Source organism: Zonotrichia albicollis, chromosome 8 (genome assembly GCF_047830755.1).
Source record: "Zonotrichia albicollis isolate bZonAlb1 chromosome 8, bZonAlb1.hap1, whole genome shotgun sequence".
In the NCBI taxonomy this organism is placed as follows: Eukaryota; Metazoa; Chordata; class Aves; order Passeriformes; family Passerellidae; genus Zonotrichia; species Zonotrichia albicollis.
Genome location: NC_133826.1, coordinates 5,276,333 through 5,288,588, shown reverse-complemented (window position 1 = coordinate 5,288,588; position 12,256 = coordinate 5,276,333). Strand labels below are relative to the sequence as shown.

At 56.6% G+C, this 12,256-nt stretch overlaps 1 protein-coding gene across 2 annotated transcripts in view; it reads left to right on the top strand.

Moving 5' to 3' along the window:
- Positions 1 to 3,241: 3,241 nt before the first annotated feature.
- Positions 3,242 to 12,256, top strand: part of ACOT11 (acyl-CoA thioesterase 11) — a 17,520-nt gene continuing 8,505 nt past the window's right edge. For both annotated transcript variants that reach the window (XM_074545740.1, XM_074545739.1), the window contains exons 1-4: positions 3,242 to 3,630; positions 7,551 to 7,626; positions 8,974 to 9,172; positions 10,843 to 10,912. In XM_074545740.1, the coding sequence (XP_074401841.1) occupies positions 3,257 to 3,630; positions 7,551 to 7,626; positions 8,974 to 9,172; positions 10,843 to 10,912 (719 nt within the window). In that variant the 5' untranslated portion in view covers positions 3,242 to 3,256. The remainder of the gene's footprint in view (positions 3,631 to 7,550; positions 7,627 to 8,973; positions 9,173 to 10,842; positions 10,913 to 12,256) is intronic.

Sequence of the window (12,256 nt, the reverse complement as noted above, 5' to 3'; positions counted from 1 at the left end):
CCGGCCTTGGAATTAAATAAATACCAATGGAGGAGTTGAAAAATAGGTTACCTTGTAATTGATTTTTTTTTTTGCCTGCAGCTAAAGAAAAATTAGCCTCCCTGCTATCTTGTGCAGCGTGTCTGAGAACACACTGGGGTGTGTAGTAGCTGAAGTGGTGGCATGACAACTCCTTGGCCCAGCGTTTCCCACTGCCTCTCTTCTGAGATTGGCTTTTTTTTTTGGTCCCTTTCCCCAGCAGTCAAACCCCAGGCTCTGCCAGGGAAATCTAAAGCTCTGATAGCTTGGAGGAGCCAAGAACAGGGCTCCTGGCAGAGCCATGCAGCCCTGAGCCTGTGCCAGAAGCCGTGGGAGAGTCCTTCTCTGAGGGAGACCCAGGCTCGTGGGGTTCCTTTATTACCCCGTGCTGTCACCCTGTGCCACTGCCCCTGTGCCAGCCCGAGCTGGGCAGCAGAGTCTGCCAGGATGAGAGGGTGGCACAGGGCAGGGCAGCCCAGTGCTGTCCCTGAGCGCTTGGAGGGCTCATCCTTGCAGCCCCAGCCCAGGCTCTGCTCCCTGCTGGTGCAGAGCTCCTGATGCAGCAGGACGTGAGAGTTTGATTTATGAAGTGCATTAGCATCACTTTTTCTCCTCTTTTCCATAACGAACCATTTGTGTGGCGATGCCTGAGTGCTGCCCTCCCTCCTTCCCATCAGTGCTCAGGTTTTGGGGGGCATTTTCCAGGGAGAAGAGACCTTCAGCTCACCCACCCCTGCTACATTCTGGGGCTGTGGGGTGATCTCCTCTTAGGGGCTGTGGGGGCAGATTGTCAGGGCTTGTGGGCGATGACTGCACCCTGTGGCTGGGAGTGGGATCCTGCAGTTTGGGACACCCTGAAATCCTGTCAAAGCCCCTGTTGTGGTGTCCCCCACAAGAGACCAAGCCCCTGAAAGCCCGTCCAAGCCCCTGTTGTGGTCTCCCCCACAGGATACCAAACCCCTGAAATCCTGCCCAAGCCCCTGTTATCCTGCCCAAGCCCCTGTTGTGGTCTCCCTAGCAGCACAGCAGAGCTGCTCAGTGTCCACTAACCCAGTCCCTAGTGTGGGTCCCACAGGGTGCTGGGATTAGCTGTGGCTGCATCTCCAGCATCCCCTAAAAATCTGACAAAACCTACATTTCAACAAAGATAACTTCATACCACAGCCCCTTTCCCCCACTGCCGAGCGCCTGAGCACTTCATCCTCCCAGCCACTCCAAGAAGCGATAAAACCAATAGGTCACTTTTTTTCCCCCTCTCAGCAGTAATTAATGGTTCAATTAACACTCACGACATCCAATTTCCATTGCTTTGCCCGAGCAGCCTCCTCTTTACCGGGGCCTGGCTGCGAGCTCCCCCCAAGCGGTGCTGGGAAGGGTGGGAAGGGTGGGAAGGGAGAGCCGGGAGCCGCGGGCTGGAGCCGCCCATCTGGCCCGCGTTCCTCCCGAAGCTGGAAACTTCTCCTCCTCCTCCTCCTCCTCCCGAGCACCAGCGGCACATCCAACACTATCCATCCAACGCGTTCCACAGCCTGCTCCGCTTTTGCTCGGGCTTGTTCACCGCCGTGCGGCTCTCACAGCCCGGTCGCCACCCGCGCTCACGGCCCGCCCGGTTATCCGCCCCGAACGATTTTCCAGTGTTTTAACACCAATCCCCGAGAAATTTTAGCCGTCCCAAGGAGAATAGCTGCCTGTAACCGGTTGCTAATTACAAGTATGAATGTCAATTAATTCATTTAGCTAATTATCCACTCTGTGAGCATCACGCACCAAAGAACTGTAAAAGACGGGCATATGGTGATGGAGCAGGAGGAGGGAGCCGGAGCCGGCCGGGGCGAAGGGATGCAGGCAGCCCGAGAGCTCGGGAATTACAACATTATGCTAATTGGGCCTGGAAAACATCAGCCTCTCCTTGCAACTTTTGTTTGCAGGCTCGAGCGTGGGTCAAGCATCTGAAGTGTTTCTGATTGTGCTGTTCCCTCCGACTCTGGCGAGTGGGAAGAATCGTTTTCACAAACCTTTTGATCCTAATCTCTGGCTGCAGAAACAAACAAGTCCTAAGGAGGGAGGGAGAGATCCCTGAAGATCTTCCTGGCCAGGGGCCTGCGTGCTAAAGGTGGGGAGATGTTCTGGAGGATGCCTGCTGCCATCTGGTTTGCAGGGCACCTGGGCTGTGGGTAGAAAACCATCCTGGTGCGAAATATCTTATTTGCTGTCCCAAAAGTGAGTGCTTTAAAGGAAATGTTGTTTTCTGAAAAGACGGAATTTAATCGCATCTGGGTGTGCAAAGCCACCTGCAAGACATGGAAGGGCCTCTCTGTTCCTGCTCTTGGAATGAGGAATGCAGATTTTATCCAAGTAGCTGAGCAGTGAACGCTCAGCGGGGTTAAAGTCCTCAGGCAACAATCTTCTTCCACAGAGACTCTCCATCACCATAATCGGATCAATCACCTGGTGCAATGCAGAGCCCCCTCCATCCCCCAAAGGCTCCAAACCCCCTCGGGGGATCATCACCCTGAGCTGGGCCCCATCTCCACCCCTGCCCGGCCCAGCCCTTGCAGAGGTATCCCGGTGTCCCACCTCCCCTCTGCCTGGGTCCAGGATTTTGATGAACATTTTCCACAACCAGCCTAAAATTTAGGCGGCTGAGGCGGGGGCTTTTGCCCTGTTTCAGTGCTTTGTTATTCTTATTTACCAAAAAAAGAGCGGGGCTTTATTTCCCGTTGAAATGGCTCAATTATTTCTCCTCTGGCTTTCCAGTGGCAATACTTGTGCTGCCGGTGCCTGCCAAGAGCTTTGATCAAACTCTTGTAGGCTGATAACCAAGAGTCACTCGTGAAAGTGTGTAAATCAAATACAAACAGAGCAACACCTCCACTAAACCCAACAGTCGTTAAAATCAAACACAAATAGAACAACAGGTCCACTAAACCCAACAGTCATTAATGCAGTGACACGGCGATTTGCATTTTATTTCCTTGTATAAAAAAAAAAAAAGGGACAAAAAGGGAGTTTGTGATAAGACCTGTCAGAGGTAGTTCAAAGGCAGAAAAGCCAGGGAGTGGATTGGATTGGTTTTGGAGAAGTTTGCCGAGGTTTTTCCGGATTGTGAGCTTGGTGTCGGCACCTGCGGCTCTGGGGAAAATACTGATATTTTCAGGTAAGTCTAACTTACTTCAGGTAAGTGCCCCTGGCTGGGGTGATGGGGGCAGAAGGAGATGATGAGTGGGCTGGGGAGGGGATGCCCCCCAGGAGCCGCTCCCTGGGGGGGGATGAAAGCCAGCATCATCCCGGCGCTCCGCAGAGCTGCTGGCAGCGCGCCAGTGCCTCCCACCGCTCCCGCCGCCAGCCCGGCACATTCCCGGCCGCATCCCCTGCCAAGCTCCCGAGCGCCGGCCATTTTCCAGGCGGGCCGCGATCTGCCAAGCGCTACCTTAAGAAAAGTTGCGCCTGGCCATATTCGAGGAAGCGGGCGGGGGTGTGTGCCTGGCCCCGGCCCAGGGCGCCGCGCCAGCCCGGCCTCGACGCCCGCGCCCGCAGGTGTCCGGACGCTTCTCCTCCGAGCCAGCCGTGGCACCGACACCTCCCGCAAATGCTCAGCTTCTTCTGGCTGAGGTGAGCCCTGCGGGGAGCTGGGCACCGTGGGGATCGGCGGGGAGCGCCGGGGATGGGGGAGCGCAGCTGCCGGAGAGAGTTCTTCATTCCCGCCTTGTCCTGGCACGCATCGGCGCCGGGCGGCTCTTCCGGGGGAAGGATGTGGGGTGAAAGCCCCTGGTGACCCCCTGCTCAGCCGGGTGGTGCTTTCCTGCCTTTGGGGTTGGCAGCGAGCCGTGCTGCTGCTCCGTCGTGGTGGGCACTGGCGGCTTGTCCATGGGGACGTGGCATCCTCGGGCTGCAGCGGGGACAGCGGCAAGAGCTGGGGACACCAAATCCCGCCCAGGGTGTGACAGGAGCAGTGCTGGGGGCTTGGACTTGAATCAGCTTCTTTTCACTTAAAGTAGGGGCAGATATTTGGGAAGAATGGACACAGGGATGCTGGGAATGGTGGCGGCGTGGGGAGGGCAGAGGGACGTGCTGGGGCTGGTGGGTGGCACGATGCCATGGTGGTCGCCACCCCAGCAGCCTCAAATGAGGTGGTCTTGGCCACAGTAGGGACCACCACATCCCCATGGTGTTCACCTGGGCGTTTCCTACCCCAGTGCTCTCAGCCGTGGTGACCCCCATTGCGGGGACCACACAGTGAAGACCACCAGGGTGTGGGCCTTTGCAGCAGCCTGGTCTCCACTGTGGCGGTTCCCGGCTGTGGTGCTCTGAACGTGCTGGTGTTGATGTTATGGCAGCTCCTCCCTGGGAACGCCGTGGGTGGCAGGGCAAAGCTGCCCGGGCTGGGCGGTGCTCTTGGTGTCCCCATGCGTGTGAATGTTGGCCCTGGAGGTGTGTGCAGGTGCTCTGGGTGGCATATGGCTCTGTTCACCCCCTGCACTGCAGCCAGACCTTTGTCCCTTTGTCCCCTGGGACACTCCCTGGGAGACTTCGGCCCTGTGCCGGCAAACCAGCGCCAGCCTTTGTGGGAGCCTCATGGGAGCTGCAAAGAGCACTCGGGCGGGGGTATGGATGGGGCTGTGGGCATGGCTGGGGCTGGGGGGGCTGCACCCTGTGCTGGGGAGGGCTGGGAGGGTGCTGGAGGTGTCCCTGCTCACACTGAGCGATGCTTTCCCATGGGTGATGGCTGGAAAACCATCAGCCCCTGGTAAGAGGAGTCATCCTGTGTCCTACTCTTGCCTTTGACCCTCGGTTTACACTTTCCTGGCCCCGTGCCTTGCTTTGCTCCATGTACTCTAAGGAAACATGATGTGTGGTCCCAAAAATACCCATTGCAGTGTGTGCTGGCCTTTCTTCTGGGCTGGCCACCCTCCTGCACCACACTGCAGGCAGCTGCTGTGTTTCCTCACCGTGCTGTGACCTGGCAGTTCAGTGCCTCTTGTCCCATCCTGAGCAGCAGCTCTCATGCTGGGGACTCTGCTCCATCCTGGTGGGCATGGGGCGATGGGCTGGGCTGTGCTGGGCATCTCCAATGCTGCTGGCATTGTCACTGCTGGCAGGCCGGGTCTCAGGGGATGGACAGCCCTCACTGCCCTGTGGAGATGGCAGAATTTCCCAAAGTAGGTCAGGGTAATTTTTTAACGCGTGCAGATTTGCTTGTTACCATGGATATTGCTCAATTATACACCAATAATCCGCCATGAGAACTTCACTGTCGCCGCTTTCTTCCCCACCATCTCCCCACTTTTTTTTTCTTTAAATACTTCCAGGGAGGGGTCAGGTTACACCGAGGGGCTGGAGTGGGGATAGGAGACAGAACCAGGTGAGGAAAAATGGGGATTAGGTATTTGACAGGTGGCAGTGGATGGTGAGGGAGCTCTGAGGGCAGCTGAGGGTGGCCTTGCTCTGCCCAGACCCCTCCCAAAGCCCAGCACTTGGGATCCCCATTTTCACCTTTGTCTCTCCCTCTCTTCCACCGTCTTGGGGGTGGCTGAAGCAAACACCTGCTGTCAGTGGGCTCAAGGATTTGGGGGAACAGCTGTTCTCCTGCATCTCTGCCCAGCACCATCCCAGGGAGCTGTGGCACCCACAAGGGTTTGCAATGGAGGTTTGTGCACAGTGGTGATTTCTGAAGAGGCCAGCACTGAATTTCACAGCAGAAACGTTCCCTGCAGCTTGTGGATGTTTGGGTGCTGTTGGACACCCCTCTGCCAGGGTGTAGGAGAGCTGTGGGGTGCTGTGGGGTCCCTCTCCCCAGTATTTGCAGGGTGGTTGGTGTGTTTGTTTTCCTCTCTGGTTTGCTCTGTGGGCTCCTTACGCCTTCAGCAGCACAGGAAGTGAGCGTGGCAGGAGGCAAGAAAAATATTCTGCTGGAAGGGATATTTTTTTCCCCAATGCAAACTTTTTTTTTTTTTTTTGGGTAGAAGTGGGTCACTCGAGGGGTGACAGAGTAAGAGCATCATCGCCTGGGTACTGCATCCCGTTGCCATGGTGACCCGAGGGCTGCATCAGTCAACAGCTTTAAAAATGTGACAGTTGAGTGAGGCTGAAGATTTTAATGAGGACAGACACTGGCTGGCTTGGTTTCCATAACAAATACTCCACAAATGCCCACCAGCTGGGTGGCTCTGGGTCTCGGGGTGCTCCCCTCCCCAGGCTGGGGCTGCCTGGCAAGCAGCAGGGGGATGATGCAAAGCAGACAGCTCTGAGTGTTTGTCCCCCTCCTGCTAACGCAACCCAGGGACAAGGTGACACCACTGCCGAGCCAGCAGCAGGTTTGGGTTTCCAAGGAATGTCCCTCTGGAGCTGCTGGCTGGGGTTGTGGGGTGTAACAGGACCACCCCCAGCAACCAGCACCGCCTTGTGCCTGCACTGGGCAGCAAACCCATCCTGTTAAACAGGACGGTAACCCTTGCAGCAGGCTCCTGCAAGGGCAGCTGAGCCATCAGGAAGCTCCCAAACCTCAATAACAAGCCTGGAGAGGTCATGGGGCTAGGGGAAAGGTCATGGGGCTGGGGAAAGCAAAGCCCAGTGCTGCTGGGGCGGGGGTGGGAGGCTGCAAGAGGCTCCTGTTTGTGTCTTGTTTTGTACTGACCACATTGAGTGCACTCTGTGGGATGACCCAACTCCTGATGGTGTAGGAAGAAAATCTACACCTTCCACTTTTTTAACCCCATGCCAAAATCAGTCAATCCCATACATTGGGAAAAGAGCTGCTACCTCCAGCAGTCTGGTTTTAGCTGCGTAGGAGGGGGATGTGTGCTGGGAAGCTGGGGGTATGCCAAGGGCCTGGCACTGTTGTGTCTAAAAGCAAACTGTAAATATGAAGCCTCTTCCACTTCTTTTTCTTTTTTTGCTACAACTCCCACACTGCCTTTCCTTGCAGTGCCACCACGATGTCCAGCTTGGACACAGCCACCCTGCATGTGGCCTTGGAGCCTGCAGGCACCCAAGGACACAGGATGCCCTTGTGGAATGCCAGGGCTTGGCAGGCAGAGGGACTGGAGCAGCACTGCTGGAGCCGAGTGCTTCCCATTTGCTGCCCCCAGTACCACCCATGGCAGCCTCAGCCTTGCCTGCTGCCAAAAATACGCTCCTGGCTGTCTTGTGACTGCAGCAGAGTCCCTGCTCCGGCCAGGGGAGCTTCAAGGCACAGCCCTGTGTCACATGTAGCAACACTGGCACAGCATCGCTGGCTGAGGGGCTGGCCACGGCCCTGCTATGTGTGCTTGCTCCAGCTCCCCGAAATAGCTGGAGCTCTTTCATCTGGGCTGGTGAGCGTGGGAGCTGACCCCCGTGGAATGGCAGGCACCTGCCCCAGCTCTGCCCTTCTCCCTGTCAGCCCTGATGGGTGCTGGAAAGGGGTCAGTGGTGTGGGAGGGATGTCAGGACGTGGGGACAGGCTGTGACAACCCGCCACACACTCTGCTGGGACACAGCCACCCCGTCTCTGCCCATCCTGCCGTAACCAGAGCCACTCTGCTCCTTTCCAGGTGTCTCTTAAAAATGGTCAAGGGGAATATTATAGTCCCTGAAGACATCTTGAGCTTCTGTTGCAATGGCCTCCAGGTACCCTCCGTGCCGTGCAACTAACCCGTGGCTCCCGTTGTGCTGCCAGCTACTAACCCAGGCCATGCCAAGGGATGCCAGGCCTGGCTGCCTCCTATCCCAGCACATTCCCACAGCCAGCAGCTCCTTCCCTGAGACTCAGAGCTGTCACACTCTGGGAGAATGACCGGCAGGATGCTGGGCCAGGCTGTCTGCTCACGCTGCAGCAGGCGGCTTTGGAGCTCTTTGCATTGCTGGCTCGTCCCCCAGAGCCTGCTGCCTTCCCAAAATAGCTCTGTGCTACTTGTGGAGGCGCTTCTGCTGCTGGGAAGCAGCCCAGGAGGTTCACAGAGGGGTGTGGAGGCTTCTGGTGGTCTCTGGTGGGTCTCAGTGTGGGATGGGGGATCCCACCCTTGCCATGGGCTCGCTGTGTCCCTGCCCAGGCCGGGTTTGTGCCGTTCCCGTTCCTGGGATGTCGTGTACCAGTAGCTATGGAAACAGAGGTTAGACCCGCTGGAGAAAAATGCTATTCTGAGAGGCAGCGAGCTCAGGGTAGTCGGGAAAGCTTCGTTTTCAGCATGAACCCATCTCTAAAGAATCCGGGCAAAGCGAAGGGCAGGGGAGCTGCTGCTGCAGCAGGACTCCTGCAACAAGTGCTGGGAGCAGGAGCTGCAGCGGGAGCAGAAAGCGGAAGGAAAGGCTCTGACGAAGCCCAGACAGCTCCTCGTGTCTGCTCAGTTACTCACCAGGCTAACTGAGTTCACCCCTTGTGTAACACGGCTCGCTGGACATCTCCCATCAGCTGTTTTCCCTGCCAGCACCACCCCAGCCTCCTCTCTCTGCCACCCTGCTGCTCTGTGCCCTGCAAATGGCCAAGGAACATGTTTCACTGCCCTAACAACCCCAAACTGAGGATGCTTCTCCTCTGCTGCTTGTACCACATGGCTTCCAGTGCTTCCTTTGATGCAGGGGGGTGTTGGTGGAAGGCGTGCTGCACTGTCCAGCCCCAGGAGAGCAAGCCCACCCTGTGCTGCAGCACCCTAAAAATGAAGCTGTCAAGGAGAAAAATCCCTTCCCAGAAGAGTGATTAACTTTGGAAGGGTTTTTTTGTGGTTTTTGGGAGGGAGCAGTGGGGTTGGGTGATAAATAGCCTGAAAACCTGGAGTAATCCCCTATGGAGCTTTTTTTAGAGGGATCTTTTCCTTTCAGCTGCAGGCACCTTGTCTTTGGCAAGGGCTGGGTGGGTTTGGTGGTGTGCAGGGCTGTGCAGGGCTGGGGTTCTCCCAGCTCTGTGTGGGGAATGTATTCACAGGTTCCTTCAGGGGATTTGCTTCCCCTTGGGGTAAACGGAGCTTTTGTGCCCCACAGGGCTCGACCTCTGCACCCCGTGCCCGGGAGCCAGGGGAGCAGGAGGAGGCACCGGGGGCCATGGCGAGCGCCCCGGCTGCCCACAACCCCACCGAGGTGCAGATGAGCCAGCTGGTGCAGCCCTGCCACACCAACCACCGCGGGGAGCTCAGCACCGGCCAGCTGCTCAAGTGGATCGACACGGCCGCCTGCCTCTCGGGTAAGCCATGCTCTACCCATGGTGAGCCATCCTCTCCTTTGGTGAAACATCCTGTCCTTCTGTAAGTCATGCTCTTCCTCCTGTAAGCCATCCTCTCCCTTGGTTAGCCATCCTCTCCTCCAGTAAGCCATCCTCTCCTCTGGTGAGCCATCCTCTCTCCTGGTAAGCCCTCCTCTACCTCCTGTAAGCCATCCTGTTCCTCTGGTAAGCCATTCTCTCCTCCTGGTAAGCCATCCTCTCTCCTGGTAAGCCCTCCTCTACCTCCTGTAAGCCATCCTCTTCCTCTTGTAAGCCATCTTCTCCAGTAAGCCATCCTCTACCCATGGTAAGCCATCCTCTCCTCCTGGTAAGTCATCCTCTACCCATGGTAAGCCATCCTCTTCCTCCTGTACGCCATCCTCTCCTCTGGTAAGCCATCCTCTCCCTCCTGTAAGCCATCCTCTCCTCCTTGTAAGTCATCCTCTCCTCCACTAAGCCATCCTCTCCCCTGGTGAGCCATCCTGTCCCTCTGGAGCCCTCGTGCTGCTGGCTGCCAGGGAAGGCAGCAGGCAGCATGCACAGGAGCAGCTCATCCCTGGCAGCCCAGCACGGTGTGTGCCTCGCAGTGACGCCAGCTGGGGACCCACGTCATGGCGTTCTGCTGAGTAATTAGAGAGCAAAGAGGAGCAGGGCAAGGAGGGGAGGAGACGTGCACTGCAGCATGCCTGCTGGCTTGGGGACAGATGAAAATCCTTCCTCTGTAGGGCTGCCCTTCTCCTTGCCTGCTGTGCAGGGCATGGGGAGGGCAGGCTGGGGGCAGCCCAGCAGCAGCCAGCGTGGGCTGAGCTCCTCCACTCAGCAGGAAGCTATGGAACTCACCAGCCTAGCCAAGCACAGGGAAGGTATGACAGGGGAACGGGTGCAGTTCTGCATTTGGATGGGGTTCCCAGAGCAGTTTTGCAGTCTGAGGTTCCTGGAGTCCCAAGGGAAAAGCTGCACACCAGCAGAGCAGCTTTGAAATATTTGCTGTGTACGGGGAGATGGAATCAGCTGCTGGTGCATCTCCACAGCTGCAAGCTCATGGAAGGAAGGCAAACACCAACACACCCTCCAAACCTTCAAACATCTGCAGACCCACGCTGCTGTGGGTGGAGAAACCCCAAATCCCACTCTGGTTTGGGATTCAAGGGGCTTCAGCAGGGAGAGGGACACTGGCTGGGTGTCACCAGTGTCACCAGCCTGGGACTGTGACAGTGTTCGCAGGGGTCTTAGGATGAGGGAAGAGACAAGGATCTGACTCCATGTTTCAGAAGGCTTGATTTATTATTTTATGATATATATTATATTAAAACTATACTAAAAGAATAGAAGAAAGGATTTCATCAGAAGGCTAGCTAAGAATAGAATAGCAAAGAATGATAACAAAGGCTTGTGGCTCAGAGTGTCCTAGCCAGCTGAGTGTGATTGGCCATTAATTAGAAACAACCACATGAGACCAATCACAGATGCACCTGTTGCATTCCACAGCAGCAGATAACCATTGTTTACATTTTGTTCCTGAGGAAGAAAAATCCTACGGAAAGGATTTTTCCTAAAAGATGTCTGCAACATGGGGCAGAGGATCCCTCGTGCCCCACACACCCTCAGCACGCTGCTGCAGGTTGCTGATGCAGTTTGTTTTTCCTTTCCAGCCGAGAGACACGCCGGCTGCCCGTGCGTCACGGCTTCCATGGACGACATCTATTTTGAGCACACCATTAGGTAAATTCCCAGGCAAACGCTGGGGTTCCCCATCTGCCCTCTGCAACGTGGGCAGGGGCTGGAGCTGGGAGCAGCGTGCCCAGAGGAGGAGGAGGTGCAGGGGCAGTGCCAGGCTGGCAGGGCAGCCAGGGATGAGGCTGCAGGGCTGCTGTCTGCTCTGATTTATCCGCCGTCTGCTCGCCTGGGGAGCTCCAGCCACGCTGGCTTCCCGGTATTTCCCCCAGCGCCAGCTCCTCCCTGGCTTTGTTCAGGAAGCAGCTCTGATTTAGTGCTCTGGAAAGCTGGAATCCTGCAGGCCGTGCTTCTGGAGCGGCTGTGTGGGTGGCAGAGGCACAGAGGGCTCACCCACCCAGCCCATAGTGCTCCCGGCTTTGTGGGATGTGCCAGGCTGGGCAGTGCCCGCTCAAAATTCCATCCCAGGCTGGTCCTGGCATCCCCTGGGTGCTGCCCCACAGAGCTGCCCCTCTGATTCGTGCAGCCCTTGGGATGTGGTGTTTCAGGGGACAGTGTTTCTCCTGAGCTGACGGGACAAAAACCCTCCCAGGGTTCTGTCCTCATCCTCCACAGGCTCCCAGTACTGAGAGCATTCCCACCCAGCATTCCCAAAGCAGTCTCCTCCTTTTGTACCTCCAGCAAGCCCAGGTAGTGCCACCCACCTTTACTCATCTCTCAGAGCCCCCACACCCCCTGTGCCTGTCTGCTCCCACCTGGGTGCCATTCCAGGGGGCTCCCTGGGGGTTTGCCATGCAGTATAGGATCCATGCAATATAGGATCCATGCAATATAGGATCCATGCAGTATAGGATCCGTGCAATATGAGATCCGTGCAATGTGAGATCCGTGCAATATAGGATTCATGCAATATAGGATCCGTGCAATATAGGATCCATGCAATATAGGATCCGTGCAATATAGGATCCATGTAATATAGGATCCGTGCAATATAGGATCTGTGCAATACGGGATCCGTGCTTCCCAGCAGTTCCTGCCTTGCCATGCGGGATCCATGCAGTTCAGGATCCATGCAGTTCAGGATCCATACTGCCCAGCCATTCCCTGCTGTGCAGGTACCAGTGTGGGTACCCAGGGCTGGCACTGGGGTCCCTGGCTGTCAGCTGATTTGTTTGGCACTGAGAAGTCTGACTCAGTCTTGGGTTTTACTGTCATTCCCAGGAAATGATGAACTCACACTTTTGCCCTCCCACATGAGGTGCCCGTTTCCCTGGGGCTTAGCTCCATGAGAAATCCACAGTGTGGGGATGTGGTGCAGCAGGAGGTGGCACCACTGGGGTTGATACCCTGCTCCTGGGGCAACTTTTCCCATGGGTTTCAGGAGCAGGGAAG